Source organism: Amyelois transitella, chromosome 18, assembly GCF_032362555.1.
Source record: "Amyelois transitella isolate CPQ chromosome 18, ilAmyTran1.1, whole genome shotgun sequence".
In the NCBI taxonomy this organism is placed as follows: domain Eukaryota; kingdom Metazoa; phylum Arthropoda; class Insecta; order Lepidoptera; family Pyralidae; genus Amyelois; species Amyelois transitella.
The window spans coordinates 996220-1016230 of record NC_083521.1 but is presented as its reverse complement, the minus strand read 5'-3'; the positions used below and the strand labels follow the sequence as shown (position 1 = coordinate 1016230).

At 44.7% G+C, this 20011-nt stretch overlaps 1 protein-coding gene across 2 annotated transcripts in view; it reads left to right on the top strand.

The window, feature by feature from the left end:
• Positions 1-18927, top strand: part of LOC106142614 (DNA-directed RNA polymerase III subunit RPC1) — a 32248-nt gene extending 13321 nt beyond the window's left edge. For both annotated transcript variants that reach the window (XM_013338770.2, XM_060949168.1), the window contains 19 exons: positions 625-749; positions 1299-1410; positions 2603-2835; positions 3578-3678; positions 4680-4815; positions 6058-6171; positions 7680-7799; positions 7990-8069; positions 8877-8990; positions 9513-9670; positions 10434-10606; positions 11965-12069; positions 12301-12490; positions 12870-13088; positions 13763-13881; positions 14218-14430; positions 16726-16819; positions 17500-17700; positions 18703-18927. In XM_013338770.2, coding sequence (XP_013194224.2) covers positions 625-749; positions 1299-1410; positions 2603-2835; positions 3578-3678; positions 4680-4815; positions 6058-6171; positions 7680-7799; positions 7990-8069; positions 8877-8990; positions 9513-9670; positions 10434-10606; positions 11965-12069; positions 12301-12490; positions 12870-13088; positions 13763-13881; positions 14218-14430; positions 16726-16819; positions 17500-17700; positions 18703-18927 — 2832 coding nt within the window. The remainder of the gene's footprint in view (positions 1-624; positions 750-1298; positions 1411-2602; positions 2836-3577; positions 3679-4679; positions 4816-6057; positions 6172-7679; positions 7800-7989; positions 8070-8876; positions 8991-9512; positions 9671-10433; positions 10607-11964; positions 12070-12300; positions 12491-12869; positions 13089-13762; positions 13882-14217; positions 14431-16725; positions 16820-17499; positions 17701-18702) is intronic.
• Positions 18928-20011: the final 1084 nt, after the last annotated feature.

Below are 20011 nucleotides of genomic sequence, written 5' to 3'. Positions count from 1 at the left end.
TGTAAATCCGGGTTTACATTTAGTTTTTTAATATGACTCTGTCTAGATAATTAGCCGGGATGTAAAATAAAATACTGTGTGTTGGTAAAAATAAAGAAAACTATGATAAAAAACTATAAACATAAAAATAATCCTAACTTCAATTCGTCTTAAATCATTGTTGTGAAAATTAACAATTGACAATCACCTTTTTTTCTTTTTTCTTAACTTTTTTCTTAGCGGCCAGTATGCTATACAATTTTAAACAGCCTCATAACATGTAAGTTTGACTTTGTAACATCTCTATGCATGCTTATATAGCAGGATCATCCTAATGCCGTGTGGTTTCCGGCACCAATAAAAAAAAAGAATAGGACCACTCCATCTCGTTCCCGTGGATGTCGTAAAAGGCGACTAAGGGATAGGCTTATAAACTTGGGATTCTTCTTTTAGGCGATGGGCTAGCAACCTGTCACTATTTGAATCTCAATTCTATCATTAAGCCAAACAGCTGAACGTTGCCTATCAGTCTTTTCAAGACTGTTGGCTCTGTCTACCCTGTAAGGGATAAAGACGTAATCATATGTATGTATGTATCATCCTAATGGGACAGAAAAATGTATAGCAGCATAACATTTGTTTTAGTGTGGCGACATTGTGGAGCGCCATCTGGTGGACGGCGACGTGGTGCTGTTTAACCGACAGCCTTCACTGCACAAGCTGTCTATCATGTGTCACAGGGCCAAGGTGCAGCCTCAGAGGACTTTCAGGTCAGCGTCTGTACACTTTCTTATAGGATCACTAAGTTTTAGATCTAGTCGGATTATTTTTATTTCCCTCGCTTTGTCATGTCAGGCTAGTGGTTTATAAGGTAAACTTGAAGTTCAATATGGATAATTTCTCCTCCTTTTCAGCTAAGCTTAGATTTAAGTATTATACTGCTGCTGTAGTTCCTCAGAATGTGCATTGTGTATTGAATATTAACCGTATGGCGAGACAGAATGAACCGGGGAATGGAAGGGGATGCCCCTCGAATTTGATTAGCTTCCGCACGCAGGAGGAAAATGCTGCAATGTAGTTTGTTCCGCCGCTTCTTGTGTGCGCTTTGGCAGCGGTAGTAGATATAATTTGATTTAAGTTATTTGTCGGCAGTAAGTGATACCTTGTATCCAATTTTGAAAATAATATTATTCTATTCTTCATTCATTCATTCATTCATATAGTCACGTCTATATCTCTTGCGGGGTAGACAGAGCCAACAGCCTTGAAGAGACTGGTATGAAAAAGAGAACTTTCAATAAATAAGCAACATGTTGTAGGTTCAACGAGTGCGTTTGTACGCCGTACAACGCGGACTTCGACGGCGACGAGATGAACATGCACCTGCCGCAGACCGAGGAGGCGAGGGCGGAGGCGCTCATACTCATGGGGGTGAGGGAAAAATTAATGTGTTATACACTGTAATAAGTTACACCACCACTTTAATAAGTTACACCGATGTACTTGCGCAGAAATCAATTTTTGTCATGGCGCGAAAATATCTGCGCCAATCATAGTGCGCCATTTGAACGCGGGGATCAAAACCGTTCGCTATTGGCTAATTGCGTACGCGCCATGTCTGCAGTTCGCAGGAGCGCCACGCCGTCGCGGTAGTCGGTAATGAGCGAGATACACGACTCTGTTTTGGGATTTAAAATCTTATGTAGTAGCAATAAGTTCGTTATTTCACTAATGTTTTCATTCGGCCAGATTCGGCGGTCGGTTGTACTATTCTGCGCCGTCGAACAATGCCGATGTAACTTATAAAAGTGGTAGGCCTGTACTCATATTCCTTTATTAATTTTTTCGGATTTGAATCCCGGTGAAGGCGTGATGATTGGCCTGGCTCTTGGATTTTTATCTATATAAGTATTTGTTATAAAATATAGTATCGTTGAGTTAGTATCTCGTAACATAAGTTTCGAACTTACTTCGAGGTTAACTCAATCAGTGTAATTTGTCCCGTATAGGTATATTTATATTTATTTATTTTTTTATTTTAACATCATTGCACAAAATACAATTGGCGGACTTAATGCTAGAAGCATTATCTACCAGTCAACCAATGGACATGATGGATATGACAGAGAACTTTATGTCAAACAAAATAAATATGTTTATACCTACACAAAATATAAAATAAAATTATTATATTAAAATAAAATAAAGTACCAAAACATTGCCATGTGGTTCCCGGCACCAGTACAAAAAAGAATAAGACCACTCCATTTCTTTCCCATGGATGTCGTAAAAGGCAAATAAGGGCTTATAAAGCTTATAAATTTGAGATTCTTCTTTTAGGCGATGGGCTAGCAACTTAGTCACTATTTGAATCTCAATTCCATCTTAAAGCCTACGCTAAATGTGGCCTATCAGTCTTGTCAAGACTGTTGGCTCCGTCTACACCGCAAGGGATATAGACGTGATAATATGTATGTATGTATCCTCAATCCTATCTTAAAGCCAAACAGTTGAACGTGGCCTATCATTCATTCCAAGACTGTTGGCTCTGTCTACCCTACAAGGGATATAGACGTGCTAATACGCATATATGTATCAAACTTAAAAACCAATTCTTAAACAGAACAAATCGAACCTGGTGACTCCTCGCAACGGGGAGCTCCTCATCGCCGCCACCCAGGACTTCATCACCGGCGGCTACCTGCTGACCCAGCGAGACACCTTCCTCACCGCCGGCGACGCCCAGCAGCTCGCCGCCTGCCTCCTGGCCGGGCCCGACTCCAACATGACCATAGACATGCCCCAGCCGGCTATACTGAAGCCGCGCAAGCTGTGGACAGGGAAACAGATCTTCAGGTAAACGATATTACATACATACATACGTACATACGGCCATGTCGATATCCCTAGCGGGGTAGACTGAGCCAACAGTCTTGATAACACAGAATGGCCACGTTCAGCTATTTCAGTTATTTGGCTTAAACGATATTAACCTTCATATAAGTAAGTGTTCGTATTCGTGCCGTGTGGTTCCCGACACCAATACAAAAAAGAATAGGACCTCTGCAACTGTTTCCCATGGGTGTCGTAAATAGCGATGAAAGGATAGGCTTACAAACTTGTGATTCTTTTTTAGGCGATGGGCTAGCTACCTGTCGCTATTTGAATCTCAATTCTATCATTAAGCCAAATAGCTGAACGTGGCCATTCAGTCTTTTCAAGACTGTTCGTTCTATCTACCCCGCAAGGGATATAGACGTGACCATATGTATGTAAGTATTCCTCTGTGCAGACAATTTACAGAAATTTGCCTCATTTTTACTAGCCGGACCAGACATTATAGCACAAGACTTTTAACTCGCTGGCCGCCATTTTGTTATTAAGGACTTACCACAAGTCGCTTCCTGCTGACACGATGCGACACCTTTTACTCTGCCAGCGACACACAACGGATAAATTCATTCTTCTTTTTACGCTTGCAATCTCTGAATCTAAATTCAATTCATTCATTCATTCAACCAGCTAGTCGTGGTTTTCGAGTCTTGACTTTTTACTCTACCTATGTACATCCATTTTTTAATTAATAGTTCAATTTCAGCTTGATAATGAAGCCGAACAAGCGGTGCGACGTGAGGGCTAACCTGGAGACTAAGGGCAAGAACTACACCGGCAACAAGGATATGTGCGTGCAGGACTCGTGTGAGTTTTAATATCTTTGTCGTAATCATCACTAAATAAAACAAAGTCGCTTTTCCCATCCCTTTGTATGCTTAAATCTTTAAAACTATGCACCGGATTTTGATGCGGTTTTTTTCAATAGGTAGAGTGATTCAAGAGGAAGTTTTATATGTATTATAACATATATTTAACAATGGAGAAATATTGTTTATTTTTGAGGTTTCTAATGTGATGTTGTTAATTATCATATTTTTTTTCCGCTTACGAGTACATTGCAAACACAGGCTGAACCCTACGAGATTTATCATAATAATGTACTAATTATATGTACACATTGAAAAGGTGTACAGAAAACTCCGCAATGGTATGTCTATCTCTCATGGATATCCCACGATAAAATTGTTTTGTCTTTTATTTACGGCAATCAGCATTGCGCCCGTGCGAAGCCGGGGCGGGTCGCTAATTCAGTTATAAATAACTGAATACTACAATTTTTTTGTTTTGAAAGGGAGCGTCGATCCAGGAGTACAAAAGTTGATTGTTGTTGATTAAATAAGCCGAATGCGATGTGACCTCTTTTACTCTGTAAACTGTACAAATAAAATCAGGTCTTGTCTTGGCTAATTGAGTAGACTAAATGTGCAGATTTTACTGTGTTTTACGAGTATCTTACTTTGTCAATCTCGAGCATGGTGCTTCAGGCAACTATATACATACATACACATAATCACGTCTATATCCCTTGCGGGTAAATAGGGCCAACAGTCTTGAAAAGACTAATAGGCCACTCTCAGCTGTCCGGCCCAATGATAGAATTGAGATTCAAATAGTGACAGGTTGCTAGCCCATCACCTAAGAGAAGAGTCCAAAGTTTTTAATCCTTAGTCGCCTTTTACGACATCCATGGGAATGAGACGGAGTGGTCCTATTCTTTTTTTATTGGTGACGGGTACCACACTCGTCACTTCGGGCATCTGATTATGATAAATAATGTATCCATAATTTATTTTTCTATTGCGCAGACGTGATCATAAGGAACTCTGAGCTGGTCTGCGGGTCCATGGACAAGAGCACCCTGGGTTCGGGCACGAAGAGCAGCATCTTCTACATCCTGCTGCGCGACTGGGGCGAGGAGCACGCCGTGCGTGGAATGTGGAGGTCAGTGCTTACAATGTTACATACATACATACATATATACATACATACATATATACATACATATATACATACATACATACATATATACATATATACATACATACATATATACATACATACATACATACATATATACATACATATTGGATAGACGGATAGACGGCCTCTGTGGCGCAGCGGTAATACGCTCGGCTGTTACACCGGAGGACTCGGGTTCGAATCCCGGTCAGGGCATGATGAGAAACGAACTTTCTCTGATTAGTCTGGGTCTTGGATGTTTATCTATCTAAGTATTTACTATAAAATATAGTATCGTTGAGTTAGTGTCTCGTAACACAAGTCTCGAACTTACTTCGAGGCTAACTCAATCTGTGTAATTTGTCCCGAATATATTTAAAATACATACGTACATATAATCACGTCTATATCCCTTGCGGGGTAGGCAGAGCCAACAGTCTTGTAAAGACTGATAGGCCACATTGAGCTAATTGGCTTAATGATAGAATTGTGATTCAAATAGTGACAGGTTGCTAGCCCGTCGCCTAAAAGAAGAATCCCGAGTTTATAAGCCTATCCCTTAGTCGCCTTTTACAACATCCATGGGAACGAGTGGCCCTATTCTTTTTTGTATTGGTGCCGGGAACCACACGGCACTATCTCTATTTTATTTTATTATAGTTGTCTTTATTTATTTTATTTTATTCATAATCTTATTTCTCCTTCCACGTTGTCAGATGTCCTCACTTTTGAATCGGACTTTGTGGGTGAGACCTCATTAACCATGTCCGCTCACGACCGACGTCGTAAAAGGCGACTAAGTGATAGGCTTAGAAACTTGGATTCTTTTTAGGCGATGGGCTAGCAACCTGTCACTATTTGAATCTCAATTCTATCATTAAGCCAAACAGCTGAACGTGGCCATTCAGACTTTTCAAGACTGTTGGCTCAGTCTACCTCGCAATCGCAAGGGATATAGACGTGACCATATGTATGCATGTATTAAATAAAATAAATATAGCTAACAATAATGATGATTTTCCGTTACAGTGTGCCGTGTGGTTCCCGGCACCAATAAAAAAAAGAATAGGACCACTCCATCTCTTTCCCGTGGATGTCGTATGGATGTCGATGTAAAGCCAAACAGCTGAACGTGGCCTATCAGTCTTTTCAATACTGTTGGCTCTGTCTACCCCGCAAGGGATATAGACGTGACCATATGTATGTATGTATGTTCCGTTACAGATTGGCTCGCATGGCGTCCTACTACATGATGAACCGAGGGTTCAGCTTCGGCATCAGCGACGTCACGCCCGGCTCCAAGCTCATACAGGCCAAGAATCAGCTGCTTGACAACGGGTGAATAACTATGTGGCATTAATATTGTTTACTAGCTGTGCCCGCGACTTTGTCCACGTGGAATAGTTATTTTGGGCGTCATGCCGTCAAGAATGAATAATTTTCCCCGATTTTTTTCATATTCTCCATTATTTCTTCGCTCCTTATACTTGCAGCGTGATGATATATAGCCTAAAGCCTTCCTCGGTAAATGGTATATTCAACACAAAAAGGATTGATCAATTCGAACCAGCAGTTCCTGAGATTAGCGCGTTCAAACAAACAAACTCTTCAGCTTTATAATTTTAGTATAGATTGGGTGCTAACTAATATTATTAAATAAAGAATCTTCTACTGTTGTAGTACTAAAGAAAATTATAACATCACCAGATATCGGATATTCGGATGCATATTTACCTAAAGTTGGGGTGTTGGGTTAGTATGGAACGTACTTCTGTACCTCAAAATTCCGGGATTCGGCATTGATACACTTAATGTTCTAATTATGGTCTGAATAACCACAGAAAGTTTTTGTACTGACTAAAAAATCACGCGGTATAATTCTGGAATCCCGGTAGGTAGGTAATTTTTTAAATAAATATGATCATCCATCACTTATGTTTATAAAGGTGTTTATCATACCTAATATACGATAAGTTTCAATTTCTTGTTTAATAAAATTTACGGGATTCAAAATAATTCGAATCCCGAAAGCAAGAAGCCGCCTCCATACTTTCTTAGCCAAAATATTAGTTTAGGTAAATATGCATCCGATCTCTAAACATCACATTTAAACATCGCTCGTTGAACTCTAAGTTTCGGCGCGTGCAGCTAACATAAAAAGGCGGGAAGCTCTCTCATTGGTCGTTCGAGACGGAACGACAACCGTTTAAAAGAAAATTGACAATGCACGCGGCGCTATGCGTTAGGATTGGCTGCGGCCGACGAGGCTGCCAACCTTAGCATAAAAATAGGGTTGGGAAATGTCTGTAAAATAGGGATGCGCGCTACAACTATAACTATTTACGAACTGTATTTAGACTTTCACTCGGACAGGAAACCATAGAAGGAGACCCTCGGCTCAGTTGCGTCAAGCCGTTGGTCAGGTGTCATCACTAAATGGCAGGCGTATAGCTATTTGAAATGCGTTTAGGCGGCCTGATTCACCAGACATCAGTGTTGGTCACTAACAAACAAGAATAAACAAGAACAAAAGCAAACAATGCTGTCTCGTCCAATATATTGAACCCGGTTCCATATGTGCCGTGTGGTTCCCGGAACCGTTACAAAAAAGAATAGGACCACTCCCATCTCTTTCTCATGGATGTCGTAAAAGGCGACTATGGTATAGGCTTATAAACTTGGGATTCTTCTTTTAAGCGACAGGCTAGCAACCTGTCACTATTTGAATCTCAATTCTATCATTAAGCCAAACAGCTGAACGTGGCCTATTAGTCTTTTTAAGGGTCTGTCTACCCCGCAAGGGAAGGCGTGATTATATGTATGTATGTATGTCCATATGTGTACAGGTACTCCAAATGCGACGGCTACATCCTGGAGATGGAGAAGGGCACGCTGCAGTGCCAGCCCGGCTGCTCCATGGAGGAGACGCTGGAGGCGGTCATGCTCAGCGAGCTCAGCAGCATCAGGTATACTCCCGATATTTTTTTGGGATGTGTGGTAGGCACAATATCGTAGTCCCTTCAAATTGTCCTGTCACTTGGTATAGTGGTATCTATTCAGTTCATGGTCTTTCTTTTGCTACTCGTATTTATATCTATTTGTTTTATACCTGATCGGGTCTTTAACATGGTATATAATTGGGATTTTGATTTTCAGAGAGTTGGCTGCTAAAGCATGTTTTCGAGAGTTGCATCCGACAAACGCACCGCTCATCATGGCTCAGAGTGGATCTAAAGGTGTGTGAAAATGTGTTATGACTATGTAGCGATGATTCAGCTCGACCGCCACCAAAGGGAAGATCTTCCGCCAGGCTATGTCTGGGGAACTGCAGCTTCGACGATGTTGTGTCGGAAGTTGTAAAGAGGTCTAATCAGTAAAATCTTTCCTTGCGCGATTTAGACTCTTCGCTGTTATTGGCTGATATAGTCGAGTGATTGACTGTTGTCACTTGTGGCGTAGAGATGTGGCCACAACTATTTCTAGGCTGATGAAGAACTATCGATACTTTCTTATTGTTTCAGAAATTCAAAATGGTAATCAGTAACTATTTTATATGTTTGTTGTTAAGTCAGGATGAATCTACATTTTTACTATTAAATAATAAATTTAACATCATTTAGTAAAGCGTCGAAACTCTACTTTGAACCCGACAGCTAAGAACGTTAAAAACTACGCTATGAATATATACAGCAGAGAGTTGTAGTGGAAATAAACTGTTTTTATTATTTATTTTTCATTGTAATTGCAACTTTATCGTTATATGTACAGGATGCCGTGTGGTTCCTGGCACCAATAAAAAAAAGAATAGGACCACTGCTTCTCTTTCCCATGGATGTCGTTAAAGGCGACCAAGGGATAAAGGGATATTCTTATAAAATTAAGATTCTTCTTTTAGGCAACGGGCTAGCAACCTGTCATTATTTGAATCTCAATTCTATTTACCACCCAAAAAACTGAACGCGGCCTTTCAGTCTTTGACCACTGTCTCTGTCTACCCCGCAAGGGATATAGACGTGACTATATGTATTTGTATACATGTACAGGGTCGAACATCAACATCTCTCAGATGATCGCGTGCGTGGGGCAGCAGGCGCTGAACGGCAAGCGCGTGCCCAACGGCTTCGAGGACCGCTCGCTGCCGCACTTCGAGAGGCACTGTACGTATGAATAATATATATATGTATTTATTCTTTATTGTAATAATTACCGTGCAATTACTGTAATTAATTAACAGTGCCGTGTGGTTGTGGTGGCACCAATACAAAAAAAGAATAGGACCCCTCCATCTCTTTCCCATGGATGTCGTAAAAGCCGACTAAGGGGTAGGCTTATAAACTAGGGATTCTTCTTTTAGGCGATGGGCTAGCAACTTGTCACTATTTGAATCTCAATCCTGTCTTAAAGCCAAATAGCCTATTTGTTTTTTCAAAACTGTTATCTCTGTCTACCCAGCAAGGGATATAGACGTGATTATATGTATGTATGTCTGCGCCAATGCCAATCTCCTGTTCGGTTTCCTTCCACCCAAAGGCTTACTGGAAGGGATTGCATTAGCGATAAGTCCGCCTTTGTACCATCTCTATCTGTTTTGTGCTGTTTTACTTTTATGGTGCAATAAAGAGTTTTATCTATCTATCTATCGATGTATGTAATATTAAAATCTTGTCTCCGATTTGCAGCGAAGATTCCCGCGGCGCGTGGTTTCGTTGAAAACAGTTTCTACTCGGGTCTGACTCCTACAGAGTTCTTCTTCCACACAATGGGCGGCCGCGAGGGCCTTGTCGACACCGCGGTCAAGACTGCGGAGACTGGGTATCTACAGCGGAGGCTGGTCAAGGTAAATTGAAGAATTGAATAGAATAGAATTATTTTCAAAAATTGGATAGAATCAGTAAAGACTTTTCTTGCGTTTTTAAATTTTTACTATATTATGGCGCAGTGGTGTAGTTATAGGAATTATGGAAAAACAAGAGAATCTTTCGTTGGAGGGCACGTTCTAGTTAAAGTATACCTACAGCGGAGGCTGGTCAAGGTAAATTGAAGAATTGAATAGAATAGAATTATTTTCAAAAATTGGATAGAATCAGTAAAGACTTTTCTTGCGTTTTTAAATTTTTACTATATTATGGCGCAGTGGTGTAGTTATAGGAATTATGGAAAAACAAGAGAATCTTTCGTTCGAGGGTACGTTCTAGTTAAAGTATGCACGGATCATCACAAATGGAAAGATGTTGACCTTCACATTCAGAGAAATAGGCGTCAATTCATGTATCCTTAGGTATATATTTTTGCTAAAGTGCCGTGTGGCTCCCGGCACCAATACAAAAAAGAATAGGACCACTCCATCTCCTTCCCATGGATGTCGTAAAAGGCGACCAAGGGATAGGCTTACAAACTTGGGATTCTTTTTAGGCGATGGGCTAGCTGTCACTAGTTGAATCTCAATTCTATCGTTAAGCCAAATAGCCGAACGTGGCCATTCAGTCTTTTCAAAACTGTTGGCTCTGTCTACCCCGCAAGGGATATAGTCGTGACCATATGTATGTATGTATGTTATATATTTTCAATGGCATGTTCATCATAAATACACATCTTCGCAGTCCCTGGAGGACCTGGTGCTCCACTACGACATGACGGTTCGCAACGCGACGGGCGAGGTGATTCAGTTCCGCTACGGCAGCGACGGGCTCGACCCCAGCTACATGGAGGGCCGCGACCGCCCCGTGGACCTGCCGCGGGTCTTCGCCGACGTCCGCGCCAAGTGTCCCGCCAGGTGAGTGGACGCTAGCAGATCTACATCGATTTAGTTCCGTTAGTTACTCCCTCACAGTTCTATTGGTTCCTCACAGTTCCGCTAGTTCCTTACAGTTCTATTAGTTCCTTACAGTTCCGCTAGTTCCCCACAGTTCTATTAGTTCCTCACAGTTCCGCTAGTTCCTCACAGTTCCGCTAGTTCCTTACAGTTCCGCTAGTTTCCTAGGGTTCTTTTAGTTCCTCACAGTTCCGCTAGTTCCTAACAGTTCTATTAGTTCCTCACAGTTTCGCTAGTTCCCCACAGTTCTATTAGTTCCTCACAGTTCCGCTAGTTCCTTACAGTTCCGCTAGTTCCCTAGGGTTCTATTAGTTCCTCACAGTTCCGCTAGTTCCTTACAGTTCCCTAGGGTTCTATTAGTTCCTCACAGTTCCGCTAGTTCCTTACAGTTCCGTTAGTTCCCCTCAGTTCTACGAATTCCCCACTGTTCCGCTAGTTCCCCACAGTTCTACTAATTCCCCACAGTTTCGCTAGTTCCCCACAGTTTCGCTAGTTCCTCACAGTTCCGCTAGTTCCTTACAGTTCCGTTAGTTCCCTTCAGTTCTACTAAATCCCCACAGTTCCGCTAGTTCCCTACAGTTTCGCTAGTTCCCCACAATTACAATAGTTCCCCACAATTCCAATAGTTCCCCACAGTTCCGCTAGTTCCCCACAGTTCCGTTAGTTCCTCACAATTCCAATAGTTCCCCACAGTTCCGCTAGTTCCCCACAATTCCAATAGTTCCCCACAGTTCCGCTAGTTCCTCACAGTTCCGCTAGTTCCTTACAGTTCCGTTAGTTCCCTTCAGTTCTACTAAATCCCCACAGTTCCGCTAGTTCCCTACAGTTTCGCTAGTTCCCCACAATTACAGTAGTTCCCCACAATTCCAATAGTTCCCCACAGTTTCGCTAGTTCCTCACAGTTCCGCTAGTTCCTTACAGTTCCGTTAGTTCCCTTCAGTTCTACTAAATCCCCACAGTTCCGCTAGTTCCCTACAGTTTCGCTAGTTCCCCACAATTACAATAGTTCCCCACAATTCCAATAGTTCCCCACAGTTCCGCTAGTTCCCCACAGTTCCGCTAGTTCCCCACAATTCCAATAGTTCCCCACAGTTCCGCTAGTTCCCCGCAGTTCCGCTAGTTCCCCACAATTCCAATAGTTCCCCACAGTTCCGCTAGTTCCCCACAATTCCAATAGTTCCCCACAGTTCCGCTAGTTCCCCACAGTTCCGCTAGTTCCCCACAATTCCAATAGTTCCCACAGTTCCGCTAGTTCCCCACAATTCCGTTAGTTGAGACACTCCAAGAGGAAGATGATTAAAACTCTCATATGTTTTCAGAGATGAGGAGCCGCTAGACGGAGACGGTATCGTGTTGGCTGCCGAGGAGACCTTAGCGCTGGACGACTTCAAAACCTGTCCCGAGGAGTTCAAAACTGAGTTACTGTGAGTTTTTAACTAACTAGCCTTTAAATATTTTGATTTTTTTTTTGCTATATATTTTCCATTTTTTTTACTTCTCGAGCTTCTAAATATTTATTTATTTATTTGAAATAACAACAGTTTACAAAACTTAGCGCCACGTGTGTGAAACAAATGGTCAATTCAGGTTCTCACTGATACAAAACATATCACTTATATGTAACGTATGTCTACTATCGCTAACACGTGTTCCAGAACATTCCTGAAGGGCGTCGCTGATAAGGTGCGCCGTCTCCGGGCGAAGTACGGCCGCTGCGGCGCCGTGGGCCGGCAGCTGGAGCGGCTGACGCTGTCGCAGCTGGTGCGCTTCCTGCGCGGCTGCCACGACAAGTACCAGCGCAGCATCATCGAGCCCGGCACCGCCGTGGGCGCGCTGGCCGCCCAGGTACGCGGCAAGGGGCTCTGTCCACCCCGACAAGTCATCATCGTCTCAACCGCAATCCGAATTGGGTATTTCAAAGTCAAAGTCAAAGTCAAACGTTTATTTGCCAACTATGAGTCATAAATATAATACAGGTGGTATGTATAATTTTGCTCGTATCATAGCAACTCGGTGAGTATTGCAAATGTAGTCAATTACAATAATAATGACTGATAATTATTTTACTTATATAAAACAATTTTGATTTAATTTATTAATTTTAAAACTTTATACATTAAATAACAGTGTAGATTTAATTTAATACTAGTAAAAAAAAAATTTGTGTTAAAGGCGATTGTTTTAAGTATTTTTTTAAGGAATATAAAGTTAAATTAATTTTCAGAGTATCGGAGAGCCCGGCACACAAATGACATTGAAGACCTTCCACTTCGCTGGCGTGGCGTCTATGAACATCACGCAGGGCGTGCCTCGAGTGAAGGAAATCATCAACGCGTCCAGAAACATCTCCACGCCCATCATCACGGCGGAGTTGACGCACCGTTACGACCAGGAGTTCGCGCGGAGGGTCAAAGGGAGGATTGAGAAGACCACTTTAGGAGAAGTAAGTTAATTTGATTTATATATGTATACAGTAAAGTGCCGAAGACTTGCGTTTTGATAAGAAGAAAGGGGAACCTTGAACAAAGTGAAGAAACTTAAGAAAGTGTATGAAATGATAATAAAAATGATAATGAAAAATATATATATTAGTCTCTGCCTACCCCTTCGGGAAAGAGGCGTGATTTTATGTATGTATGTATGTATATATACATATGGTCACGTCTATATCCCTTGCGGGGTAGACAGATCCAACAGTCTTGAAAAGACTGAATGGCCACGTTCAGCTATTTGGCTTAATGATAGAATTGAGATTCAAATAGGGATAGGTTGCTAGCCCATCGCCTAAAAAAGAACCCCAAGTTTGTAAGCCTATCCCTTAGTCGCCTTTTACGACATCCATGGGAAAGAGATGGAGTGGTCCTATTCTTTTTCTTTTGTATTGGTGCCGGGAACCACACGGCAAAACAAAACTTATTTCACTTTGACATCATGTATGAAAGTGAAGCAGATTGAGGTCAGACGCACTCAGATTTCCAAAGAGTTATATTTGAAAAAAAAAATCACACTTATTATTTTTAAGCTGTGAGGAACTCCGCGTACTCCCTGTTTAATGTGTGATTGAGAGAGAAAGATCTATATCTTTATCTTTCTCTTTCAAATCGTTTTGTTTTGTAGATAACGACGTCAATCGACGAGGTGTACCTGCCCAACGAATGTTTCCTGCTGATCCGGCTCGACGCCAACAGAATCAAGCTGCTTTGTCTGGAGGTCAACGTCGACTCTATTGTGTATTCGTAAGTTATATTATTGTACACACACTCACACACACACAATCACGTCTATATCCCTAGGTAGACAGAGCTGACAGTCTTGAAAATACTGATAGGCCACGTTCGGCTGTACATTTTTTTTTATATAACGACATCTCTTGACGAGTTGAGACTAGACTTCTCTTGAGTGTGGACGCCAACTAATAAATATAAACTGGTTTATCAGCACTAGAGGTGACCTATGCAATCATATCTTTAGTATTCCGTCGTAGCGTAGTCTATAAGAGGTCAAAATAAGTGTCCTTTTTATTATTTCGATTGTTCGGGATCTGATTATATTGCCAGCATGTTACCTTTCAGAATATGTACCTCGAAACTGAAGCTGAAGCCGGCCAACGTCCAGACAGTGCCGCCCTGGATGATCAAGGTGTCCCCGGAGCCGGGCAAGCTGGGCGGCTGGCTGAACCTCACGCTGCAGCAGCTGGCGCGCGCGCTGCCCGCCGTCGTGGTCAAGGGGCTGCCGCAGGTGGCGCGGGCCGTCATAGCCTGCGACGACACCAGCGCGCCCGCCAGGTAACTGACCGGCGTGGTCAAGGGGCTGCCGCAGGTGGCGCGGGCCGTCATAGCCTGCGACGACACCAGCGCGCCCGCCAGGTAACTGACCGGCGTGGTCAAGGGGCTGCCGCAGGTGGCGCGGGCCGTCATAGCCTGCGACGACACCAGCGCGCCCGCCAGGTAACTGACCGGCGTGGTCAAGGGGCTGCCGCAGGTGGCGCGGGCCGTCATAGCCTGCGACGACACCAGCGCGCCCGCCAGGTAACTGACCGGCGTGGTCAAGGGGCTGCCGCAGGTGGCGCGGGCCGTCATAGCCTGCGACGACACCAGCGCGCCCGCCAGGTAACTGACCGGCGTGGTCAAGGGGCTGCCGCAGGTGGCGCGGGCCGTCATAGCCTGCGACGACACCAGCGCGCCCGCCAGGTAACTGACCGGCGTGGTCAAGGGGCTGCCGCAGGTGGCGCGGGCCGTCATAGCCTGCGACGACACCAGCGCGCCCGCCAGGTAACTGACCGGCGTGGTCAAGGGGCTGCCGCAGGTGGCGCGGGCCGTCATAGCCTGCGACGACACCAGCGCGCCCGCCAGGTAACTGACCGGCGTGGTCAAGGGGCTGCCGCAGGTGGCGCGGGCCGTCATAGCCTGCGACGACACCAGCGCGCCCGCCAGGTAACTGACCGGCGTGGTCAAGGGGCTGCCGCAGGTGGCGCGGGCCGTCATAGCCTGCGACGACACCAGCGCGCCCGCCAGGTAACTGACCGGCGTGGTCAAGGGGCTGCCGCAGGTGGCGCGGGCCGTCATAGCCTGCGACGACACCAGCGCGCCCGCCAGGTAACTGACCGGCGTGGTCAAGGGGCTGCCGCAGGTGGCGCGGGCCGTCATAGCCTGCGACGACACCAGCGCGCCCGCCAGGTAACTGACCGGCGTGGTCAAGGGGCTGCCGCAGGTGGCGCGGGCCGTCATAGCCTGCGACGACACCAGCGCGCCCGCCAGGTAACTGACCGGCGTGGTCAAGGGGCTGCCGCAGGTGGCGCGGGCCGTCATAGCCTGCGACGACACCAGCGCGCCCGCCAGGTAACTGACCGGCGTGGTCAAGGGGCTGCCGCAGGTGGCGCGGGCCGTCATAGCCTGCGACGACACCAGCGCGCCCGCCAGGTAACTGACCGGCGTGGTCAAGGGGCTGCCGCAGGTGGCGCGGGCCGTCATAGCCTGCGACGACACCAGCGCGCCCGCCAGGTAACTGACCGGCGTGGTCAAGGGGCTGCCGCAGGTGGCGCGGGCCGTCATAGCCTGCGACGACACCAGCGCGCCCGCCAGGTAACTGACCGGCGTGGTCAAGGGGCTGCCGCAGGTGGCGCGGGCCGTCATAGCCTGCGACGACACCAGCGCGCCCGCCAGGTAACTGACCGGCGTGGTCAAGGGGCTGCCGCAGGTGGCGCGGGCCGTCATAGCCTGCGACGACACCAGCGCGCCCGCCAGGTAACTGACCGGCGTGGTCAAGGGGCTGCCGCAGGTGGCGCGGGCCGTCATAGCCTGCGACGACACCAGCGCGCCCGCCAGGTAACTGACCGGCGTGGTCAAGGGGCTGCCGCAGGTGGCGCGGGCCGTCATAGCCTGCGACGACACCAGCGCGCCCGCCAGGTAACTGACCGGCGTGGTCAAGGGGCTGCCGCAGGTGGCGCGGGCCGTCATAGCCTGCGACGACACCAGCGCGCCCGCCAGGTAACTGACCGGCGTGGTCAAGGGGCTGCCGCAGGTGGCGCGGGCCGTCATAGCCTGCGACGACACCAGCGCGCCCGCCAGGTAACTGACCGGCGTGGTCAAGGGGCTGCCGCAGGTGGCGCGGGCCGTCATAGCCTGCGACGACACCAGCGCGCCCGCCAGGTAACTGACCGGCGTGGTCAAGGGGCTGCCGCAGGTGGCGCGGGCCGTCATAGCCTGCGACGACACCAGCGCGCCCGCCAGGTAACTGACTGACTTCTCTATCTGGCGGGAGGTAACATCGCGTGCAGCCAAAGTTATTAGAATATAAACTTTACTATTGCATCGCAATAGTAAAGTTTCTATTAGCGTTGGTAGCAATAGTTTTTATGTTTTACCTACGTTTAACATTTTGTGACTAAGTCTCTCTCATCCGTGCGTATGCCCTTGTGTGGTTGCACACTCCACAGAATTGATTCGGGGCCCGGGGTCCGCCTTCCTTATGTTTTATTCTTATATTATGTGTTTGGCTCTTATTATGTTCATACAAAATTGGTACATACTTATGTGATCTGTTTTCCTAGTTTAGCTTCAAAAGAGCTTATTTTATTTCAGTTACAAATTATGCGTGGAGGGTGATGGCTTACGTGACGTCATAGCGACGTACGGTGTCAACGGCACCAAGACTACTTCCAACAATATATTAGAGGTGATACATATTTTATTAAATCCTTAAGTTTTGTGTGTCTACTTCTTGTATGTCCTGCTGCTCCCACACTCGTCGAGTTTAATTGGAGTTAATTAAGACAGCCGTTACCATGAATTAATATCTTCCTTCAACCTTTTCGGCATTTTGGAATTCCAATGAAATCTTTCGCCATTATTTAATATCGGAACTTTACGTCGCAAGTAAAGTTTGTTATCCACCGAAGCTAAATATAGAACTGTGCTTTCCTATAAGTCATGTGAGTGGTGTTTGTTATATTTACATATATACATAAAATCGCGCCTCTTTACCGGAGGGGTAGGCAGAGACCACCTCTTTCCACTTGCCACGATCTCTGCATACTACCTTCGCTTCATCCACATTCATAACTATCTTCATGCAAGCTCGGCGGTTTCGGGTACTTTTGACCTGACCCTTTACCAGGACGTCCTTAATTTGATCAAGTTATATTTAACTAGCGACCCGCCCCGGCTTCGCACGGGTGCAAAATTCGGAAAAATTATACATAAAAACCTTCCTCTTGAATCACTCTACCTGTTACAAAAAACCGCATCAAAATCCGTTGCGTAATTTTAAAGATTTAAGCATACCTACAGACAAACAGACTAAAATAGCGACTTTGTTTTATACTATGTAGTGATGAACAATTTCCCATTGTCCAGGTGTACCACACGCTCGGCATCGAAGCGGCCAAGTCGACCATCATCAGCGAGATCCAGGGCGTGATGGCGGGCCACGGCATGTCGGTGGACCGCCGCCACGTGGAGCTGCTGGCCGGCCAGATGACGGCGCGCGGCGAGGTGCTCGGCATCACGCGCTACGGGCTCGCCCGCATGAAGGAGTCCGTGCTCAACTTGGCCAGCGTCAGTCACGTTTGCTTTACTGATTTTGTCTGATTAGTTAAAATACGCGCTACGGGCTCGCCCGCATGAAGGAGTCCGTGCTCAACTTGGCCAGCGTCAGTCACGTTTGCAATACCTACTGATTTTGTTTGCTTAGTTAAAAGACGCGCTACGGGCTCGCGCGCATGAAGGAGTCCGTGCTCAACTTGGCCAGCGTCAGTCACGTTTGCTTTGCTGATTTTGTCTGTGTTTTGTCTCTGTGTCGTGTGGTTCCCGGCACCAGTATTGTGACGTCAATATACAATTTGATAATAATCCTATTCTATTCAATAGAAAAAAAGAATAGGACCCCTCAATCTGTTTCCTATGGATATCGTAAAAGGCGACTAAGGCCATACTTACATACAATACTATAGGCTCATTACCTTGGGATTCTTTTTAGGCGATAGGCTAGCAGCCTCTCACTATTTGAATATGAATTCTATCATTAAACCAAACAGCTTAACGAGGCCTGTCTGTATTTTCAAGACTGTTTCAAGACAGCTCTGCCTACCTCGCAAGAGATAAAGATGTGATTATATGTATGTATGTAAGTTAAAAGATATAGATATAGGTAGTTCTTGTCTTTTAACACCTTAGCGTATTTTTCATGACAGTTTGAAATACAGATTTACTAGTTGTCTGCGTAAACCGTTATCTCCTGTGCTGTTTTGTTCTCGATGAAATATCGAGAAAATTTCTTTTAGACTACTCTTGTACAAAAAACATTTAACCTTATTCCAGCATTCCGTTCAGCAACGTTCAACAATTTTGACTGTACCTACATTCTTTATTTGACGATTTGTTAATATCTCACATCGTGTTACTTTCAACTGATAATAGACGTATGTATGAGGGTTTCTTGAAACAGTAGTCCGATTTAGTCCTGACATTTGTAACTGGACGTAGCGAAAGCACTTCTTCTTAACGTGACCTATCTACAGTATTTGTTCACGTGAGACGAATCACCTGTACCGTTTTCAGTTCGAGAAGACAGCGGACCACCTGTTCGACGCGGCGTACTACGGTCAGCGGGACTGCATCGAGGGCGTCTCCGAGTCCATAATCCTGGGAGTGCCGGCCGCCATCGGCACCGGCGTGCTGCAGCTGCTTCACGAGCACAATGCGCACGCGCATGCAAACGTGCAGACAAACAAGAGGGAATTGGTGTTCGACAGGCCTGAGTTACATACGTCGATATGGGAATAAATTTTAATATTTTAAAAGTTGTTTTATTTAGTTTTTCCGTTCTTTGTGACCGATGCCGCCATGGGCATTCGGCGTTTTAAAACAAACAGTAGAGTTGGCGGTCGATGGGCCAGAGATATCCTACTTATATTTTAAAAGCGAAAGTTTGTGAGTATGTCAGTATGGATGTTTGTTATTCTTTCACGCAAAAATTACTGAACCGATTACGATGAAATTTGGTATGTAGGTAGCTGGAGACCCAGAATAACATACAAGCTACTTTTTATCCCGGAGTTCCCGCGGGATTGGTTCGACGCGGACGAAGTCGCGGGCGGCCTCTAGTATGGAAATAAATGTGTGTTGATATCGTTAAACGTGGCCTTTTAGTCTGTTCAAGACTGTTGGCTCCGTCTTCTCCACAAGGGATATAGACGTGGATTATATGAATGTATGTAGGTATTATCATTAATTTGTAGCACAAAATAAGAATACGTAATATTTCAAAACACTTGTCTTTTATTGTTCTCCTTAACAAAGTTATTCGTTACATTATGCTGGTTAACATTCTCATATTACTTTCTCATTGTGATAATATTCCGTAACTTTAAAATATCATCAAATTTTAACAATCCAATTTGCATGGAGGCTTATCCTTACAAATACTAGGTGCATTTATACAATGATAACTAAAATAAAGACAATCTGGATTTTCAAATTTAATATTATTATTGTCGTTAGAAATGTTTTGGTAATTTTCACAGGACATCAAACTATACCTGAACGGTGTCTTATAAACTTGAAAGGTACTAATGCATTTAAATACACATTGTTTGAGGAATTTTGAAATACCGCTAATGTAGGTATACAGAAAAAGCCTCCACGCTTGTTCAACATTAAATAACAGGGAACACATTACATATCAATAATTTCATACAATCTACTCTTATATCAAGTTCAAAATGTAATGGAAATAAGGAATAAAAACAAAATAGACAAATAGAACATTGTGTGATGTCTGTAGATTTAATTGGACAACTTATCTTACATTCCATATTTAAATTGAATATTCTTGATGAGAGGTCAAATGCTACCTCGAATATTTGTA